The 22,426-nt window shown below is 43.0% G+C and overlaps 1 protein-coding gene across 1 annotated transcript in view; it reads right to left on the bottom strand.

The window, feature by feature from the left end:
* Positions 1-22,426, bottom strand: part of CCDC90B (coiled-coil domain containing 90B) — a 228,197-nt gene that overhangs the window by 177,246 nt on the left and 28,525 nt on the right. Inside the window, exon 3 of the mRNA XM_053708664.1 lies at positions 20,937-21,040. Within this exon, the coding sequence (XP_053564639.1) occupies positions 20,937-21,040 (104 nt within the window). The remainder of the gene's footprint in view (positions 1-20,936; positions 21,041-22,426) is intronic.

Genomic DNA, 22,426 nt, shown 5'->3' with positions numbered 1-22,426 from the left:
GTTGAAGAACCAAGGCGCTGCTAGAGCATCTATCAGTGCCGCTTCTGGGTCCCTGGACCTGGATCCGTAACAAGGAAGCTTGGCGTTCTGGCGAGACGCCATGAGATCCAATTCTGGTTTGCCCCAACGGAGAACCAATTGAGCAAACACCTCCGGATGGAGTTCCCATTCCCCCGGATGAAAAGTCTGACGACTTAGAAAATCCGCCTCCCAGTTCTCTACACCTGGGATATGGATCGCTGACAGGTGGCAAGAGTGAGTCTCTGCCCAGCGAATTATCTTTGAGACTTCTGACATCGCTAGGGAACTCCTGGTTCCCCCTTGATGGTTGATGTAAGCCACAGTCGTGATGTTGTCCGACTGAAATCTGAGGAACCTCAGTGTTGCTAGCTGAGGCCAAGCCAGAAGAGCATTGAATATTGCTCTTAACTCCAGAATATTTATTGGGAGGAGTTTCTCCTCCTGAGTCCATGAACCCTGAGCCTTCAGGGAGTTCCAGACTGCACCCCAACCTAGAAGGCTGGCATCTGTTGTTACAATTGTCCAATCTGGTCTGCGAAAGGTCATACCCTTGGACAGATGGGCCCGAGATAACCACCAGAGAAGAGAATCTCTGGTTTCCTGATCCAGATTTAGTAGAGGGGACAAATCTGTGTAATCCCCATTCCACTGACTGAGCATGCATAATTGCAGCGGTCTGAGATGCAGGCGCGCGAATGGCAATGTCCATCGCCGCTACCATTAAGCCGATTACTTCCATGCACTGAGCCACCGTGGGGCGCGGAATGGAGTGAAGAACACGGCAAGCATTTAGAAGTTTTGATAACCTGGACTCCGTCAGGTAAATTTTCATTTCTACAGAATCTATTAGAGTCCCTAGGAAGGAAACCCTCGTGAGAGGAGATAGAGAACTCTTTTCTTCGTTCACTTTCCACCCATGCGACCTCAGGAATGCCAGAACTATCTCTGTATGAGATTTGGCAATTTGAAAGCTTGACGCCTATATCAGGATATCGTCCAGGTAAGGAGCCACCGCTATGCCTCGCGGTCTTAGGACCGCCAGAAGTGAGCCCAGAACCTTTGTAAAAATTCTTGGGGCTGTAGCCAACCCGAATGGAAGAGCTACAAATTGGTAATGCCTGTCTAGAAAGGCAAACCTCAGGAACTGATGATGATTCTTGTGAATCGGAATATGAAGATAGGCATCCTTTAAGTCCACTGTGGTCATGTACTGACCCTCTTGGATCATGGGTAAAATGGTTCGAATAGTTTCCATCTTGAATGACTGAACTCTGAGGAATTTGTTTAGGATCTTTAAATCCAAAATTGGTCTGAAGGTTCCCTCTTTTTTGGGAACCACAAACAGATTTGAATAAAACCCCTGTCCTTGTTCCGTCCGCGGAACTGGATGGATCACTCCCATTACAAGGAGATCTTGTACGCAGCTTAGGAATGCCTCTTTCTTTATCTGGTTTGCAGATAATCTTGAAAGGTGAAATCTCCCTTGTGGAGGAGAAGCTTTGAAGTCCAGAAGATATCCCTGAGATATGATCTCCAACGCCCAGGGATCCTGAACATCTCTTGCCCACGCCTGGGCGAAGAGAGAGAGTCTGCCCCCTACTAGATCCGTTGTCGGATAGGGGGCCGCTCCTTCATGCTGTCTTAGAGGCAGCAGCAGGCTTTCTGGCCTACTTGCCCTTTTTCTAGGACTGGTTAGGTTTCCAGGCCTGCTTGGATTGAGCAAAAGTTCCCTCTTGTTTTGAAGCAGAGGAAGTTGATGCTGCACCTGCCTTGAAATTTCGAAAGGCACGAAAATTAGACTGTTTGGCCTTTGATTTGGCCCTGTCCTGAGGAAGGGTATGACCCTTACCTCCAGTAATGTCAGCAATAATTTCTTTCAAACCAGGCCCGAATAAGGTCTGCCCCAAATGTGGTCAAGAAGGAAATACCAATTGATGCACCTGTTAATAACACACACGGCTTGAAAAAGTATGCTTTGAAAGGCGATTTGATCACTGTTTTTGGGTCAAGGGTTTGGTCTGGCTAGTTCAGCAGAGCGGCATTTTGGGGACTCTAAAGATATGGAACTCTCTCTTTTGTGGATTACAAATATCTAATACCACTGATTAATATATATACATATCCAGTTCACCCTGGTGCACCAGAAGTTTGCTCTCAGTCTATTGACTTTTTATTACTGGGATCCCATGCATGAATGTGGTATGTCTGTGAATTGTGTGATTTATTAAAGGATATTTTTATATTTTTGACACTTATGTCTCTTGAGTTGTTATTACTAACGGTTGTGCTGATTAAGCCTAGACTTTTGGAAACCCCTCAATTTGGGGAATCCACTCTCTTGCTATGTTTGTGAAAATATTATTTTCTAGGCAGCACCTGTTTCTTTTATAATAAGTATTTGAGTGCAGCTACTCTGTTTTGTTTTGTATACCTTGAAAGGAATGTTGAGTAATTTAGACTTTGAAGTCACATCAGCTGACCAGGATTTGAGCCATAGCGCCCTACGCGCCTGGATGGCGAATCCGGAATTCTTAGCCGTTAGTTTAGTCAAATGAACAATGGCATCAGAAACAAATGAGTTAGCTAGCTTAAGAGTTCTAAGCTTGTCAACAATTTCAGTCAATGGAGCTGTATGGATGGCCTCTTCCAGGGCCTCAAACCAGAATGCCGCCGCCGCAGCAGTGACAGGCGCAATGCATGCAAGGGGCTGTAAAATAAAACCTTGTTGAATAAACATTTTCTTAAGGTAACCCTCTAATTTTTTTATCCATTGGATCTGAAAAAGCACAACTGTCCTCAACCGGGATAGTGGTACGCTTTGCTAAAGTAGAAACTGCTCCCTCCACCTTAGGGACAGTCTGCCATAAGTCCCGTTTAGTGGCATCTATTGGAAACATTTTTCTAAATATAGGAGGTGGGGAAAAGGGCACACCGGGCCTATCCCACTCCTTACTAATAATTTCTGTAAGCCTTTTAGGTATTGGAAAAACATCAGTACTCACCGGCACTGCATAGTATTTATCCAGCCTACACAATTTCTCTGGCACTGCAATTGTGTCCCAGTCATTCAGAGCAGCTAATACCTCCCCAAGCAATACACGGAGGTTCTCAAGCTTAAATTTAACATGAGAAATCTCTGAATCAGGTCTCCCCGATTCAGAGACATCACCCACAGACTGAAGCTCTCCGTCCTCAGGTTCTGCATATTGTGACGCAGTATCAGACATGGCTCTTACAGCATCTACGCGCTCTGTATCTCGTCTAACCCCAGAGCTATCGCGCTTGCCTCTCAATTCAGGCAATCTGGATAATACCTCTGATTATTATTCATGATTGCAGCCATGTCCTGCAAAGTAATCGCTATGGGCGTCCCTGATGTACTTGGCGCCATATTAGCGTACGTCCCTTGAGCGGGAGGCGAAGGGTCCGTCACGTGGGGAGAGTTAGTCGGCATAACTTCCCCCTCGACAGACCCCTCTGGTGACAATTCTTTTATAGATAAAGACTGATCTTTACTGTTTAAGGTGAAATCAATACATTTAGTACACATTCTCCTATGGGGCTCCACCATGGCTTTTAAACATAATGAACAAGTATCCTCTGTTTCAGACATGTTTGTACAGACTAGCAATGAGACTAGCAAGCTTGGAAAACACTTTAAAGCAAGTTAACAAGCAATATAAAAAACGTTACTGTGCCTTTAAGAGAAACAAATTTTGACAAAATTTGAAATAACATTGAAAAAAGGCAGTTACACTAACTAATTTTTACAGTGTATGTAACAAGTCAGCAGAGCATTGCACCCACTTGCAAATGGATGATTAACCCCTTAATAACAAAAACAGAATAATAAATGACAAAAACGTTTTTTAAACACAGTCACAACTGCCACAGTCTACTGTGATTGTTACCCTCCTCAAACACGACTTTGAATCCTTTTGAGCCCTTCAGAGATGTCCTGGATCATGCAGGAAGAAGCTGAATGTCTCTGTCAGTATTTTTATCTGCAGAGAAAAGCACTAAAATAGGCCCTTCCCACTCATATAGCAACAGTGGAAAGCCTCAGGAACTGTTTCTAAGCAAAAATCAAACCAGCCATGTGGAAAAAAACTAGGCCCCAATAAGTTTTGTCACCAAACATATATAAAAACGATTAAACATGCCAGCAAACGTTTTATATTACACTTTTATAAGAGTATGTATCTCTATTAATAAGCCTGATACCAGTCGCTATCACTGCATTTAAGGCTTTACTTACATTAATCCGGTATCAGCAGCATTTTCTAGCAAATTCCATCCCTAGAAAAATATTAACTGCACATACCTTATTACAGGAAAACCTGCACGCTATTCCCCCTCTGAAGTTACCTCACTCCTCAGAATATGTGAGAACAGCAAAGGATCTTAGTTACTTCTGCTAAGATCATAGAAATCACAGGCAGATTCTTCTTCTAATGCTGCCTGAGATGAAACAGTACACTCCGGTACCATTTAAAAATAACAAACTTTTGATTGAAGTTAAAAAACTAACTATAATACACCACTCTCCTCTTACTACGTCCATCTTTGTTGAGAGTTGCAAGAGAATGACTGGATATGGCAGTGAGGGGAGGAGCTATATAGCAGCTCTGCTGTGGGTGATCCTCTTGCAACTTCCTGTTGGGAAAGAGAAAATCCCACAAGTAATGGATGATCCGTGGACTGGATACACTTAACAAGAGAAATATAAATATCGTATAATAATAATAATAATTTCCTTGCTCCCACCCAGCTCCCTCATAATGCCGTCTGGAAACATTTCCTGTGGAGAACACGGTTTCACTTAATGATTTTCACAGCTAAAATGACTTGATAAACCCCCAGACAACACTTTTTAACTTATTTTTAAGTACCTGAAAAATTATTTGTATATAACGTTGGTTTTCCACATGTACAAAACACACTGACATCTTATTTGATGTCGTTAGGAAGCTACGCTACCAGATAAAAACGCTACCTTCTCCATCAACTACAGTTAAAAAAAATGAATAATAATAAATTTACATTAAATAAAAATTAAGTGAATATTTGCATCACTACACACTATTAAAATGGGGCAAATCAACAATAAACCCCAATATCTACATTCTGTTTGTTTTAAATTGTGTCAATTCTGTATCTTAATTAAGATATCATAAGATTAACAATAACAATTTGCGGTTGTTTTCAGGAGGAGAAGATTTTGTCTGGGGTATTTATTGACAAAAGCATTTTTTATTAAATTGTGATTGCTGAAAAAACACAATGTCAATACAGGCCAAAGTTCAGAAATCATCTACAGAAAAAAAAGCACATGATTGTAATATAAATGTTTCCTTTAAAGAAACAGATTTTTATTTAACTGGTGTAAGTTAAAAGAACATAAAATCCTTGTCAAACTTGCTTTGTTCTCTTGGTATCCTTTATTGAAAAGTATACTTAGGTATGTATAGGAGCACCAATACACTACTGGGGGCATCTTTCTGATTTTCTTGTTAAGAATTTGAAAAAACATCATTGATGCTTACCAGATAAATTCCTTTCCTTCCGGATAGGGAGAGCCCACGGCTTCATTGGGAAATACAACACCTGGCCACCAGAAGGAGGCAAAGACACCCCAGCCAAATGCTTAAATATCCCTCCCACTTCCTCATTACCTCAGTCATTCTGCCAAGGGAACAAGGAAAAGTAGGAGAAACATTAGGTTATAAATGTTGCCAGAAGATAAAATAATTAATAGGGGACCGCCCATAGACAAGAAAAAACAAGCAGGGGCCGTGGACTCTCCCTATCTGGAAGGAAAGGAATTTATCTGGCAAGCATAAATGTTTTCCTTCCTAAGATAGGGAGAGTCCACGGCTTCATTCATTACTGTTGGGAAAACTATACCTAAGCTCCAGAGGACACTGAATGAATAACGGGAGGGAACAAAAAGGAAGAGGTGGACCCTATTCTGAGGGCACCACAGCCTGCAAAACTTTTCTCCCGAAAGCTGCTTCAGCCAAAGCAAAAACCTCAAACTTAAAAATTTTGAAAAAGTATGTAAGGAAGACCAAGTAGCCGCATTACAAATCTGATCCAATGGGCAGTTATCCTCTCAGGAGGACGATGTCCCGCTGTCTCATAAGCTAAGCGGATGACACTCCTTTACCAAAAAGATAGGGAAGTCGAAGTAGCCTTCTGCCCCTTACACTTCCCCAAATAGACAACAAAGAGGAAGATTGTCTAAACTCCTTAGTAGCCTGAAGATAGAACTTCAAGACGCGAACCACATCCAAATTGTGAAGTAAGTTCCTTCGATGAAGGAGGATTAGGACACAAGGAAGGAACCACAATCTCCTGATTGATGTTGCGATCTGACACAACCTTAGGAAGAAAACCCAATATAGTAGTAAAACTGCCTTATCTGCACCAAAAACTCAGATAATGGGGCTCACATTGCAAAGCAGAGATCTCAGAAACTCTGCGCGCAGAGGGTTAATAGCCAATAAAAAGAGAACCTTCCAAGATAACAATTTAATGTCAACGGAATGCAGAGGCTGAAACGGAACCTGTTGCAAAACCAGAACAACAAGATTTAGGCTCCAAGGAGGAGCCCCAGATCTAAACACAGGTCTGATCCTAATCAGAGCCTTAACAAAAGGACTGCACGCCTGGAAGCTCAGCCAGTCTCTTGTGCAATAAAACCGACAGGGTTGAAATCTGTCCCCTCAGGGAACTAGCAGAAAGGCCCTTTTCCAGCCCATCCTGGAGAAAAGATAAGATCCTGGCAACCTTAACTCTATGTCAGGAAAAACCACGCTCTTCACACCAGAATAAGTAGGTCCACCACACCTTGTGGTAGATACGCTGAGTAACTGGTTTATGAGCTTGAATAAGAGTATCAATGACACTCTCAGAGAAACCTCTCTTGGCTAAGACTAAGCTTTCAATCTCCATCTCCACGCTGTCAGCCTCAGAGAATCTAGATTTTGATAAACAAATGGACTTAGTATCAGGTCTCTGCGACAAGGCAACTTCCATGGAGGAGAAGAGGACATCCCCACTAGATCCGCGAACCACGTCCTTCGCGGCCACGATGGAGCAATCAGGATTACTGATACCCGCTCCTGCTTGATGTGGGCCACCACTCGAGGAAGAAGCGGCAATGAAGGAAAAAAATATACGAGTTTAAACCTCCAGGACACTGCTAGTGCATCTATTAGATGCTCTTGGGGATCCCTCAACCTCGACCCGTACCTGGGTAGCTTGGTATTGAGACGGGACGCCATGAGATCTATCTCCGGCATCCCCCACTTGCTGTATATCTCTGCAAACACCTCGGGATGGAGAGACCATTCCCCTGGATTGAAGGATTGCCTGCTGAGAAAATCCGCCTCCCAGTTGTCCACACCCGGAATGTGGTTCGCTGACAGCTGCATCACCAAGGAACTTCTCGTTCCCCCCTGATGCTTAATGTAAGCCACAGAGTTTATATTGTCTGATTGGAATCTGATAAACTTGGATGAAACCCAGAAGTGGCCACGCCTTCAAGGCCTTGAAAATTGCCGTAGTTCAAATATTGATCGGGAGGGAGGACTGCTCCTGAGTCTACAACCCCTGTGCCTTCCTGGTACCCCAAACAGCTCCCCATACGGATAGGCTTGCATCTGTAGTCATAATCTTCCAGGATGGTCTTAAGAAGCATGTCCCACAGGACAGATGATCTGGACAGAGTCACCAAGAGAGTGATTCTCTTGACCGGCTGTCTAATACAATCTGTTGAGACAGATCTGAATGATCGGCCTTCCACTTCCTCAGCATGCACAGTTGTAAAGGCCTGAGACGGAACCTGGCAGAAGGAATGATGTCCATGCTCGACACCATGAGACCAATCACCTCCATACACTGAGCCACAGAGGGACTGGAGGGCAAGACATGCCGAAGTTAGCTTGTAACGTCTCTGGTCTGTTAGAAATATCCTCATGGATATGGAGTCTATTATAGTACCCAGGAATTCCACCCTGGTACTTGGAATAAGAGAACTCTTTTCCAAGTATATCTTCCATCCATGTGATCGAAGAAGACTGAGAAGGGACTCCGAGAATTCTTCCGCAAGACGAAAGGATGGTGCTTGCACCAGAATATCGTCCAAGTATGGGGCTACTGCAATACACTAAGTTCTGGCAACGGCTAGAAGAGCCCCCAGAACCTTCGTAAAGATTCTTGGAGCAGTAGCTAGGCTAAATGGAAGGGCAATGAACTGGAAGTGCAGGTTCAGGAATGCAAACCTCAGGAACTGAAAGTCTTCCCTGTGGATTGGAACATGAAGGTAAGCGTCCTTCAGATATATAGTGGTCATAAACTGGCCTTCCTGAATTAAAGGAAGGATGGACCTTATCTCCATCTTGAAGGAAGGGATACTGAGAAATTTGTTTAAGCACTTTAGGTCCAGAAAGTTCCCTCATTCTTTGGGACCACGAAAAGGTTTGAATAAAACCCCAAACTTTCTTCGATGGGCACTGGGACAACAACTCCTAAGAAGGATAGATCCCGAACGCACCCTAGAAAGGCATCCCTCTTTTCTGGTCTGGTAGACAGATTCAAGAGAAGGAATCTGCTCCTTGGCGGATGATATTTGAAGCCTTAGCTCAGCATGCTAAGGCACTATGGCTGAGCTCTGTAGCAACCCATGGGTTGCAGGTTTGATCCCGGCGAGGTCCACTCAGCCTTTCATCCTTCTGAGGTCGATAAAATGAGCAGCGCCTTGAGACCCTTACGGGTGATTAGTCGCGCTTTACAAGTACCCAATACATACATACATATCTTGTATCCCTGAGATACCACCTCCAGGACCCACAGATCCTGTACGTCCTTGAACCAGGCGCCTGAAAAAAGAGGCAGTCTGCCCCCTACACAATCCGATCCTGGATCGGGGGCCGTCCCTTCATGCCGATTTGTTTTCGGCCGGCTTCTTATTCTGCTTGGATTTATTCCAGGACTGAGCCGGCTTCCAAGTACTCTTGGGTTGCTCGGGCTTGGAAGAGGATTGTTTGTCGTTGGGATTTGTCAGAACGAAAGGAACGAAAATTAGAAGATTGTCGTCCCTTAGACTTGTTCTTCTTTTCTTGCGGTAGGAGGGCACCCTTGCCTCCGGTAACCGTAGGAATAATGGAGTACAGGCCTGGACCAAATAAAATCGTTCCCTTGAAGGGAAGAGAAAGGAGTCATATCCACAGACCAAGACTTCAACCAGAGCGCCCGGCAGGCTAGGATTGCAAAGCCAGAGGCCTTTGCATTTAGATGAATACTTTGCATGTTTGCATCACAGATAAAAGAATTAGCAATTCTCAGAGCTTTAATTCCGTCTTGAATATCCTCAAGGGGAGACTCCACCTCAATGAGTTCCGACAAAGAGTCGCACCAGTAGCTAGCCACTCCGGCAACCACAGCAACTGCAGCCGCAGGTTGAAACAAAAATCCCGTATGTTGAAACATCTTTCTCAGAAAGGTTTCCATTTTCTTATCCATCGGCTCTCTGAACAAAGAACTATCCTCAAGAGGTATAGTAGTACGTTTAGCAAGTGTAGAGATAGCACCATCCACCTTAAGAATGGAGCCCCACAAATCCAGTTGAGAGTCCGGGACCGGGAACCACTTTTTAAAAGTAGAGCAGGGGGAAAAGGAAGAACCAATTCTTTCCCATTCGTTCTTAATAATGTTCGCCATCTTAACCGGCACAGGAAAAGTCAAAGGAACGTTCCTGTCTTCGTCAACTCTGTCTAATTTAGGTATCATAGGTTCTTCAGGCAGTGCGGCCTCTGGAACCTCTAATGTAGACAGAACCTCCTTTAATAAAAAAACGCAAGTGCTCAATTTAAATCTAAAGGATGGTTTCTCTGCGGCAGGAGGCTCAGAAGCTAAGGACTCCGACCCAGAAAGTTCACCCTCTTAAGCTACAGAGGTTAAATCATCATCGGATAACTGGGACATAATAGCTAAATCCAATAAATATTTAGAAGACTCCGGGTCAGGAGAGCCATGTTTACCCTTTCTCTTGCGTTTTTTAGAACAAGGTAATGCACTGAGAGCCGCAGACACCGCCGTTTGTAACTGCGCAGCAAAGCACACAGGAAGAAGGCCCCCTCCGGATGGAGGATTAGATGTGCTATGGGGAACTGCATGTGGAGTGGATAATGTAGCAAGGGTAGTAATCTTACAGGACGCCGAGTCCTGAGAGGTAGACGGCTCAGAGGGACTAAGAGCCTTAGCAGGACTAAGAGCCTTAGACTTTATAACGGTGTTAAGGCATGTGGAACATAATTGAGTAGGTGGTAAATACCACGGCCTCCTCACAATATAAATAGGTACGATTTAGCACAGAAGGAGTACTTTCTAACATGTCAGAGTCCTCCATAGCTCAGGTTATACCCACAGAAGGACACAAATAAAAAGTTTTTTTATTATAGAAAACTGCACCTTTATACTCCCAATGGCTGGGGCACTCTCTACCTCCTAGACCCAGATAGTTAACAGAGGAAACGCTCTCCTCAGTTTCAAGTCTCAGCCGGAATAGAGGAAATTAACAGACAATACCTGGTCACATGGAGTGCAAGACCCTGTTATTATAGGTACAGCAAGTAATAGGAGCTGTGCAACACATTTTCAAAAACGAAAGTGAAACTTAAAAGTGAAACCTGTTTGTTCCAGCCAAAAACACACAGTCTATCAGCCCAGGAAAAAAAATCCCACAAAGCAGCATGTAAATAATTATTACACAGATTAATTAACCCCAACTGTTCAATAAACCCCCTTCAGAGGATATTAACTCTGGATCCTATCAAGGTATAAAGGAGCCACACTGTGACCCTGTTATAGCGTTTTATTTGTAAAAATTGAAACAATCTTACCTCGAGGATCCATGCTGTGGAACAGAACACAGTCACTCAAGTGTGACAGTCTTATAGCAGTGCTCCTGACATGGACTTGAGTGAGCGAAAGCAGGCAGTGAAACTCGTCAACACCGATTGCTTAGGAGCTGTTAGCATAGTCTGGATGGTTTTGCAGAAAAAACTGCATCTTCAGACTCTAACTTTCATCAATACTCTGACTGAGAGGTTGACATGACTACTTAAAACTCCAGTCCTATCTCGAAGGGCAGATACCCTTTTTCAGGACTCTCCGAATCTTCATACACTTCTTTGCCTCCTCCTAACGTGACGAAAGGCAAAGAATGACTGGGGTAATGATGAAGTGGGAGGGATATTTAAGCCTTTGGCTGGGGTGTCTCTGCCTCCTCCTGGTGGCCAAGTGTTGTATTTCCCAACAGTAAGGAATGAAGCCATGGACTCTCCCTATCTTAGGAAGGAAAAACTTTTTTTTAATCAAACTGATCACAATCTTTCCAATTCAAACACAGCCAAGCTTGACAATTGCTACTGGATTCCATCTCTACACAGCTGCACCCATAATGAACAATGGCTGACGATCAACAAACACCGGAACAGATACACAAAACAGTACAAATCCAAAATGTTTTTAGCTTACATCATACTCCCACAGCCAATTAGAAACACTTACAACATGACCAACATACAAGTGCTTCCTTTGATAGTGGGTTAATGCAATTAAAGGGACATAAAACCCAAATGTTTTCTTTCATGTTTTAGATAAAGAATATAATTTTAAACAACTTTCTAATTTACTTCTATAATCTTATTTGCTTCATTCTCTTGGTATATTTTGTTGAAGAAGCAGCATTACACTACTGGGAGATATTTAATGCATCGGGTGAGCGAATAACGAGGCATTTACGTGCAGCAACCAATCAGCAGTTCATGAGTCTACCTAGGTATCCTTTTCAACAAAGGAAATCAAGAGAACAAAACAAATTATATAATAGAAATGAATTGGAAAGTTGTCTAAAATCACATGCTCTATCTGAATAACAAAATACAAAATATGGGTTTAATGCACCTTTAATGGAGTCCATCGCCTAGATTACGAGTTTTGCGCTAAAAAGGTTGCGAAAATAACGCCAAAAAAGTTGCGTTATTTCACTCTCCATAGCGCTGCCATGGAGAGTGAAAAGCCTCCTCGTACTGTGCGGTATGGTGCGTTAAGCTCCATATCGCACAAAATCCAAGGGCTGATTTGCACGCTTCCCCCATAGACATCAATGGGGAGAGAGTGTTAGAAAAATCACCTGAAGTGCGGAATGAAAAATCTCCGTAACGCAACCCCATTGATGTCTATGGGGGAAAAAGTTACGCTCAAACATAACACCCTAACATAAACCCCAAATCTTAACACCCCTAATCTGCCGCCACTGACACCTAAATAAAGTTATTAACCCCTAATCCGCCACTCCCGACATCGCAGGCACTAAATAAACCTATTAACCCCTAAACCGCCAGCCCCCCCCCCCCCCCCCCATCGCAAAACACTAAATTAAATTATTAAAATATGCTACCAATTAAAAAATCGAAATTACAAATTTAAAAAAAACTAACACTACGAAGAAATTTAAAAAAATCTAAAATTACAAAAAATAATAAACACTAAATTACGAAAAATAAAACACTAAGATTACAAAAAATAAACGACATTATCAAAAATAAAAACAATTACACCTAATCTAATAGCCCTATAAAAAAAACCTAACCTACAATAAACTACCAATAGCCCTTAAAAGGGCCTTTTGTAGGGCATTGCCCTAAGTTAAACAGCTCTTTTACCTGTAAAGAAAATACAAAGTCAACCCAACAGTAAAACCCACCACCCAACCAACCCCCCAAAATAAAAAACCTAACTCTAAAAAATCCTAAACTACCCATTGCCTCTAAAGGGGCATTTGTATAGGCTTAACCTAACACTAACCCCACTAAATATACTCACGGTTCCTGAAGTCCGGACATCCATCTTCATCCAGGATGCAAGAAGTCTTCATCGCGGAGGCGACACCTTCATCCATCTCGGGGACATCTTCTATCTTCATCCCGGTGGAGCGGAGCTATCCTGGAAGCCGATCCTATCCTGCACGGAGCATCCTCTTCATACGGTCACCGCCGTACACTGAAATTGAATGCAAGGTAGCCTTTTTAAAATGGCGTACCTTGCATTCCTATTGGCCGATTTGATTCTTTAAATTCAAATCAGCCAATAGGATGAGAGCTTTTGAAATCCTATTGGCTGATTTGAATAGCCAATAGGATTTCAGTAGCTCTCATCCTATTGGTATTTATTTAAATATAGTTATATTGTAATTTTAATTTAAAGTTAGGGGGGTGTTAGGTTTAGGGGTTAATAGTTTAATTTAGTGTTTTGCGATGTGGGGGTGCGGCGGTCTAGGGGTTAATAGGTTTAGTTTAGTAGTTGTGATGTGGGGGGCTGGAGGTTTAGAAGTTAATACTGTATTATAGTGTTGGCGATGTGGTGGGCCGGAGGTTTAGGGGTTAATAGGTTTATTTCAGTGTCGGCAATGTTGGGGAGCAGCGGTTTAGGGGTTAATATATTTAAATAGTGTTGTCGATGTGGGTGGGCGGCAGATTAGGGGTTAATACATTTTAACTAGCGTTTGCGATGCGGGAGAGCGGCGGTTATGGGGTTAATAGGCAGTTTATGGGTGTTAGTGTACTTTGTAACATTTTAGTTATGAGTTTTGTGAAACATTTTTGTTTCGCAAAATGCATAACTACTGCTCTCAGATGGTGGTATGGCTTGTGTCATATGCTGTAACGCAAGCATTTTAGCCTGAACGCACAACTTGTAATACTGGCGCAATGGAAATCCCACACTAAAAAAGTGGACGTTGCGTTACAGGCTAAAATGCTTGCGGTATAGCTATACCGACACAACTTGTAATATGTGTTAAAAGCCGTACCGCACTGTAGCGCAAAACTCGTAATCTAGGTGCATGTGTGTATCGATTGCAATTGTATAGAGTGGTATTTTTATTTAAATCATTTTTAATGTAATTACCTGATAGGCATACAGCTATATCTGTAATGATTTTGCATTTTGTTATATATTGTAGATAAGCTTTATTTAAGTTTTTATATTTACATATTGATGATGTCGTATTCAATATCATTTGTTATTTAGAGCAAATCTATCATAATCAAAAAGAGATGTTGTTAGCATGGGCTGCGCCATCTTGTTTTTCTGATCCGAGCATGTGCAGATCATTGACCCATGTCTGTTATTTAATTTATGGGTAATGAGCAGTTATCAAATGCCTTTGGGCTGTTAATCTCAATGTGTCCATTTTATGGATGATATTTAGATAACTTGTGGTCGGATTGTGATCACCAAAGTCTATGCTGTGCACAAACTGTATGGGCGAATTTTCTGATATTTGCTCAGATTCAATACAATCTTTTTCTGATATAGAAATGGTGTTATCTTTCCCAATGTAATCACTTTAATGACGAAAAAGGTATATTGGGAACTGTAAAACAGCCTATAAGCACAACTGGAAAGATTAGAATAGACCAAGCCACACTGCCATAAAGTACTAAAGACACATGCATGCTCCTGAGTTCCTATGAAGCTTACTAGGATTACTCTTCTACAAAGGATACCAAGAGAACAAAGCAAATTTGATCATTGAAGTATATTGAAAAGTTGTCTAAAATTGCATGCTCTGTCTGAATCATGAACATTTAATTTTGATTTTACTGTGCCTTTAATTAAAGGATCCCCAACTCACTGTAGCTAGCAATGTACACACAACCAACTCTTGATAAGGGAGTGAAATATGAGAACATGAGCAGAAGCGGTGGTTTTGTACCCATGACGGGTCTTATACGGATCATGTTTATCTCGGTCTCTATTTGGTCAAAGCAAAGTAAAAAAGACACAAAAATATACAGACTCAAGAGGGTTGTGTGCATCATGTATGCAGTTCAGTTAATAATTTCTGATACATGAATAAAGAATGACTTTAATGCCCCTTTAAACTAAAAAAAAAAAAAAAAAAAGCACACATTTTGCTTACCTGATAATTTCATTTCCATCGAGGGGAGGAGAGTCCACGGCTTCATTCATTACTGTTGGGAATTAAGAACCTGGCCACCAGGAGGAGGCAAAGACTCCCCCACCTCCCTCATCCCCCAGTCATTCTGCCGAGGGAACAAGAAACAGTAGGAGAAATATCAGGGAATAAATGGTGCCAGAAGACAATAAAATTTAGGTCTGCCCATTTGAGATACGGGCGGGAGTCATGGACTCTCCTCCCCTCGATGGAAATGAAATTATCAGGTAAGCATAATTTATGTTTTCCATCTAAAGGGAAGGAGAGTCCACGGCTTCATTCATTACTGTTGGGAACATATACCCAAGCTCTAGACCCTATTCTGAGGGCACTACAGCCTGCAAAACCTTTTTCCCAAAAACGGCTTCCGCAAAAGCAAAAACGTAAAATTTGTAAAACTTTGTTAAAGTTTGCTCCATAGAGGCCTCATTCTTGAAGGCTCAAGAAGAAGCCACAGCTCTGGTTGAGCTGTGATCCTCTGAGGAGGCTTATGTCCCGCTGTCTCATAGGCCAAACGAATCAAGCTCCTTAACCAAAAAGAAAAAGAAGTAGAAGAGGCTCTCTGCCCCTTGCGCTTCCCTGAATATACCACAAAAAAGAGATGTAGAATGTCTGAAATCTTTCATAGTCTGAAGATAAAACTTCAGAGCACGAACCACATCCAGATTATGAAGTAACCTCTCCTTAGAGGAAGAAGGGTTAGGACACAAAGAAGGAACCACAATTCCCTGATTGATGTTACGGTTAGAAACCACCTTGGGAAGAAACCCCAAACCAGTGCGAAGCACAGCCTTATCCGCATGAAAAACAAGATAGGGCGGCTCACATTGCAAGGCAGCCAGCTCAGATACTCTGTGTGCCGACGCAATGGCCAACAGGAAGAGAACCTTACAGGACAGAATCTTAATGTCAATGGAATGCATACGCTCAAACGGAACCCTCTGCAAAACCTTAAGGACCAAATTTAAGCTCCATGGGGGAGCAGACTGTGTAAAGACAGGCCTGATTCTAGACAGAGCCTGAACAAAGGATTGAATGTCAGGGAGCTCAGCGAGTCTCCTATGCAACAAGGCTGACAATGCCGAAATCTGTCCCTTTAAGGAACTAGAGGCAAGACCCTTCTCTAAACCATCTTGAAGAAAGGACAGAATCATGGATAATTTCATCTTATGCCAAGGATATCCATGCTTCTCACACCAGGACAAGTAAGTCCTCCACACCTTATGGTAGAGGCGACGAGTGACTGGCTTCCTTGCCTGAATTAGAGTATCAATCACACTTTCCGAAAAACCTCTCTTGGCCAAGACTAGGCATTCAATCTACACGCACTCAGTCTCAGAGAATCGAGATTTTGATGTTGAAAGGTAACCTCCACGGCGGAGAGGATGACATCCCCACCAGATCCGCAAACTACGTCCTCCGCGGCCACGATGGAGCAATCAGAATGGCGAAGCTCCCTCCTGTTTGATGCGTGCCACTACACGAGGTAGAAGTGGTAACGGTGGAAAAATGTATGCTAGGTTGAACCCCCAAGGCACCACTAAGGCATCTATCAGCTATGCCTGGGGATCCCTGGACCTCGACCCGTATCGGGGTAGCTTGAAATTGAGTCTGGACGCCATGAGGTTCCCACCTGAGACAAATCTCCGCAAACACTTCATTGTAAAGAGACCATTCCCCCGGATGGAAGGATTGCCTGCTGAGAAAGTCTGCTTCCCAGTTGTCCACACCTGGAATGTGAATCGCTGAAAGCGAGCAGTTGTGGGACTCCACCCACTCCAAGATCCGAGACACCTCCCTCATAGCTAGGGAGCTCCTCGTACACCCCTGATGGTTGATGTAAGCCACCAAGGTAATGTCAGTCTGGAATCTGAACGACCCCAGAAGAGGCCATGCCTTCAGAGCATTGTAGATTGCTCGGAGTTCCAGAATATTTATCAGAAGGAGAGAATCCTCCCAGGACCATTTTCCTTGTGCCATCCTGGCACCCCAAACAGCTCCCTATCCTGCCAGACTTGCGTCCGTGGTCACAATCTCCCAGGACGGTCTCAAGAAGGATGTCCCCATGGACAGTTGCTCCGGACGGATCCACCAAGAGAGGGAGTCCCTAATCCGAGCAGCCATGGATATCTGCTGAAATAGATCTGAATGATCGCCGTTCCACTGTCTCAACATGCACAATTGAAGAGGTCTGAGATGGAACCTGGCGAATGGAATGACGTCTATGCTGGAGACCATGAGTCCGATCACCTCCATACACTGAGCCACCGAGGGGCTCGAGGAGAACTGAAGGGCAAGACGAGAGGACGCAATCTTCCTGCGTCGACGGTCTGTGAGAAAAATTTTCATGGACATAGAGTCTTTAATCGTACCCAGGAACTCCACCCTGTTGCTGGGAATCAGGGAACTCTTTCCTGAGTTGTTCTTCCAACCATGAGATTGGAGCAAAAGAAGAAGAGCCCTTGAATGATCCTCTGCAATACTGAGCGACGGCGTCTGGACTAGGATGTCATCCAGATAGGGTGCCACAGCAATGCCTCTGGCTACCGCAACTAGTGCCCCCAGAACCTTCGTGAAGACTCTTGGGGCCGTCACCAGACCAAAAAGAAGGGCCACAAACTGGAAGTGTAGGTCCAGAAACACAAATCTCAGGAACTAGAAGTGGTCCCTGTGGATTGGCACATGAAGGTAAGCGTCCTTCAAGTCTATGGTTGTCATGAACTGTCCCTCTTGAACTAGGGGCAGAATAGATCTGATCGTTGCCATCTTGAACGATGGAACACTCAGAAACTTGTTCAAACACTTTAGATCCAGAATCGGGCGGAACGTGCCCTCCTTCTTTGGAACCACAAAAAGATTTGAATAGTACCCTAGTCCCCCTTCTGCTTGGGGTACTGATACGACACCTAGAGAGTAGAGATCTCCCACACATTCTAGAAAGGCTTCTCTCTTTTCCGGCCTTGAAGACAGGTTTGATAGGAGGAATCTGCCCCTGGGCGGATGGGATCCGAACCCTATCCTGTAGCCCTGGGCAACAACGTCCAGAACCCAAGGATCCTGAACGTCCTGTAATCAAGCTTCTGAGAAGAGAGATAATCTGCCCCCAACTTGGTCCAGAGACCGGTTGGGGGCCTCACCTTCATGCGATTTTGTCTCGGCTGGCTTGCTCTGCTTAGACTTGTTCCAAGAATGAGACGGTTCCAAGTACCCTTGGACTAGTCCACTTTCGCGGCGGGCTGCTGGCGCTCGGCCTTGTCCGCACGAAAGAGACGAAAAGTAGATCCTTTAGGCTTAGCCCTCTTATCCTGCGGTAGGAAAGCTCCCTTGCCTCCCGTAACTGTGGATATGATCGAATCCAATGCTGGACCGAACAGAATCTTTCCTTGAAAAGGCAGCAACAACAGCCTCGACTTAGAGGTCATGTCCGCAGACCAAGACTTTAGCCACAGAGCCCTGCGAGCTAAAAAACGGAAAAACCTGACATCTTAGCGTTCAGGCGGATAATTTGCATATTGGCATCACATATGAAAGAATTGGCGATTTTCAGCGCCTTAATCTTGTCCTGTATCTCGTCAATAGAAGTCTCCCCCTCGACCATTTCACACAGGGATTCACACCAATATGTCGCGACTCCGGCGACTGCGGCTACAGCTGCTGCCGGCTGAAAAACAAACCCTGTATGTTGAAACATTTTCTGTAACATGTTTTCCAACTTTTTATCCATGGGCTCTTTAAACGACAAACTATCCTCCAGGGGAATAGTAGTCTGCTTTGCGAGCATTGAGATAGCACCATCCACCTTGGGGACAGTACCCCACAGCTCCAACTGAGAGTCTGGGACGGGGAACAGTTTCTTAAAGGAAGAAGGGGAAAAGGAAGAACCTAATCGCTCCCATTCATTCTTAATAATATTTGCCATCTTAACAGGAACCGGGAAGGCCTGAGACACCACCCTGTCCTCATACTTTATCAAGCTTAGAAATCGCAGGTTATTCTGGAAGTTTCGGTTCCGGAACCTCCAGATTAGCAAGCGCTTGTTTCAGCAAAAAGTGCAAATTTTCCATCCTAAACCTAAAGTCAGGCATGGATCACTTTCGATTCCGCCGTTTGCAGTTGATCTGCAAAATCTGACGGCCAACGAATCTCTCCCGCAGGAGTAATGGTTGGACCCAGGGGTGCTGCATGTGCAATAGGAGATGGATGCAGGGAACGCACCTCACGGGACGGGGACCCCTCAGAGGTGGACGGCTCAGTAGTACTAGACATCCGTTTGGTTTGGTTTTACAAACGCTAGGATTTACTATTGAAACAAATAAAGGGCACTTTCATTCATGAAGTATAAGATACTTCATGTAGAAAGCTCCTTTATTTGATTCAATCGATCGCCGTTTTTAGCTGCTTCGGCAGCCCAAGACTAAAAAATTTTTTGGGCTAAGAGGTGACATTTTCACCTCTTAGCCAATAGCCATGCGGTAAATCCGGCTTGGCACCCATGGGAGACGGATTTACCGCATGGCTATTGGCTAAGAGGTGAAAATGTCACCTCTTAGCCAAATTTTTTTTTAGCCGTGCTGTGCTGTAGGAGCTAAGAGCGGCAATCGATTGAATCAAATAAAGGAGCTTTCTATATGAACTATCTTATACTTCACGAATGAAAGTGCCCTTTATTTGTTTCAATAGTAAATCCTAGCGTTTGTAGGATTTACTTTCAATTTAAGGACTAGATTAACTTAATAAATAGGCACCTTTATAACCTCCAATGGCCGGGGCACTCACCACCTCCTATGACCCGGACTACAGAAACTGTTTCGTCTTATGCGCCGTAGATCAACAGAGGAAGTAGATAGCCACACCCGGTCACATGGAATGCCCGTCAGGAACCACCCCTGCCTAAGGAGAAAACGCGCCAAAAAAAGAGCTGTGCCATACTCCAGTAAGTCACCTGAAAGTTCCACACATTGCCAGAGCCTCATTTTGCACATAATGCAGCAATGACACAAACAATATCATGTATAAACCCCCCTGTTTAATAATCCTCTTTCCAGGATATTAACCCCGGATTCTTTTAAAAGATAAAAAGGCGTCACACTGTGACCCTGTCTTCCGTGCTATCATTAAATAATAAAAATGAAACGATCTTACCAGAATCTACGCTGTGGAACAGGAATACGGCCCTTCAAGTATGACAGGTTAGTAGCCTCGCTCCTGACATGGATTTGAGTGTAAAAAGCAAGCAGCGAAACTCGTCAACACTGATTGCTTGTGGAGCTGTTAAAATGAGTTAGGATGAGTTCGAAGAAAGACTCTCCCCCTGCATCTCCGGACTCTTTCATCCAGGCTCTCACTGAGAGGCTGACAGGACTACTTAAAACTCCAGTCCCATTCCGAAGAGTACTACCCTCCATAAGAGACTACTCCGATCTTCGGCACTTCTCTGTCATCCTCCTGTGATGAAAGGTAAAGAATGACTGGGGGATGAGGGAGGTGGAGGATGTATTTAAGCCTTTGGCTGGGGTGTCTTTGCCTCCTCCTGGTGGACAGATTCTTAATTCCCAACAGTAATGAATGAAGCCGTGGACTCTCCTCCCCTTTAGAAGGAAAAAAAAAAATCATCATGCTCAGGTCAGTAGAATAAAAGCTTATTGGCTAATAAGGAAAACACCAACAGTTCCATTGGTGAACAATCACACACCCACAAAAGCATAAAAACAGAGTGTAATTCACTTCCAGTGCAGCAACAACTACTTTAATGGGGAAACTGGAAACTACAATGGAACAGATAGAATAACATAGCACATTGAGAGGCATCAGTCTAGTCTAAGAAAAAGCTTATAGAGGTGGAATTTTTTTGCCGTGCAAACATTTACAAAGAGAAGGACGTCACCTGCTGTGCACGGGTCACCATATCCCTGTAGACAGTGTCTATGCTGGAATTTGTAAGTGTTGCCAGGGCAGACACAATAGTTTCCGCTTGTGCTTTATCAAAACCTGAAATATGAACAAAGAAAGAAAGAAAGAAAATGTAGTAAAACAAATGAGGCTTTGTTACAGATCTGTGTGAGGACTAAGGTAAGGGTAATAATAACTATGATAATAACTAACTAGTATTTATATAGCGCCTTTCTCCCAGTGGGATTCAAAGGGTATGTGTTGTATATTCTACATTTGTTTCCAAATGAACTGTAACCTGAATATATTATTGTACCATGATTTAAACCCATGCGGTGATTAAGGGGAATTATTATTAAATAAAACTAGCTTGTTATTTTATTATTACACAATAAATCACTTATGATCTGCAATTGTATTTATCCTCTATTATGGAAAATAAGTATTTATCATTGAAGATGACTGACAGAAGCAGTCTAGATATCTATCCATCCATCTATGTCTGCATCCATATCAATCTGTATCTATCCATCTGTATCTACATATCTATCCATGTATGAATCTATCCATCCAAATCTATAGCTATATTTATCTAAGTCTGTATCTATCCATCTCTGTAGCTACCTATCTATCCACGTATGTATCTATCCATCTGAGCACATAATATATATCTATCCATCCATCCATCTATGTCTGTATCTAGATCTATCTGTATCTATCCATCTATGTCTGTATCTATATCTATCTGTATCTCTCCATCTATGTAGCTACCTATCTATCCACGTATGTATCTATCCATCTCAGCACATAATATATATCTATCCATGCATCTATGTCTGTATCTAGATCTATCTGTATCTATCCATCTATGTCTGTATCTATATCTATCCATCTCTGTAGCTACCTATGTATCCACGTATGTATCTATAGATCTGAGCACATTATCTATCTATCCATCTATGTCTGTATCTAGATCTATCTGTACCTATCTATCTATGTATCTATATCTATTCATCTCTGTAGCTACCTATCTATCCATGTATGTATCTATCCATCTGAGCCCATAACATCTATCCATCCATCTCTGTATCTATCCATCTATCTATATCCACTTCTGTATCCATCTCTTTATCAATATCTGTATCCATCTATCTATCTATCTATCTATCTATCTATCTATCTATCTATCTATCTACAGTGGGTATTGAAAATAATCACCCCCTTGAAATTAATCACATAATCAGCCTGAAATAAAGACAAACACAGTTTTTGTTTATCCAGTTGTAATTACTCAGTGCAACTTATAACATCCAAGTGAAATATATAACACCGAGTCATACAAAAATAAAAACCGTTCAAAAACAGAATCACTGAGTTTGAAAAATGATCACCCCTTTGTGTCAGTATTTTGTTGAACCACATTTTGCTTTAATTACAGCCTTTAGTCTGTTTGGATATGTCTCTAATAACTTTTCACATCTAGAC

Source organism: Bombina bombina, chromosome 3, assembly GCF_027579735.1.
Source record: "Bombina bombina isolate aBomBom1 chromosome 3, aBomBom1.pri, whole genome shotgun sequence".
Taxonomy (NCBI): Eukaryota; Metazoa; Chordata; class Amphibia; order Anura; family Bombinatoridae; genus Bombina; species Bombina bombina.
This window is presented reverse-complemented; position numbering and strand designations above follow the sequence as displayed.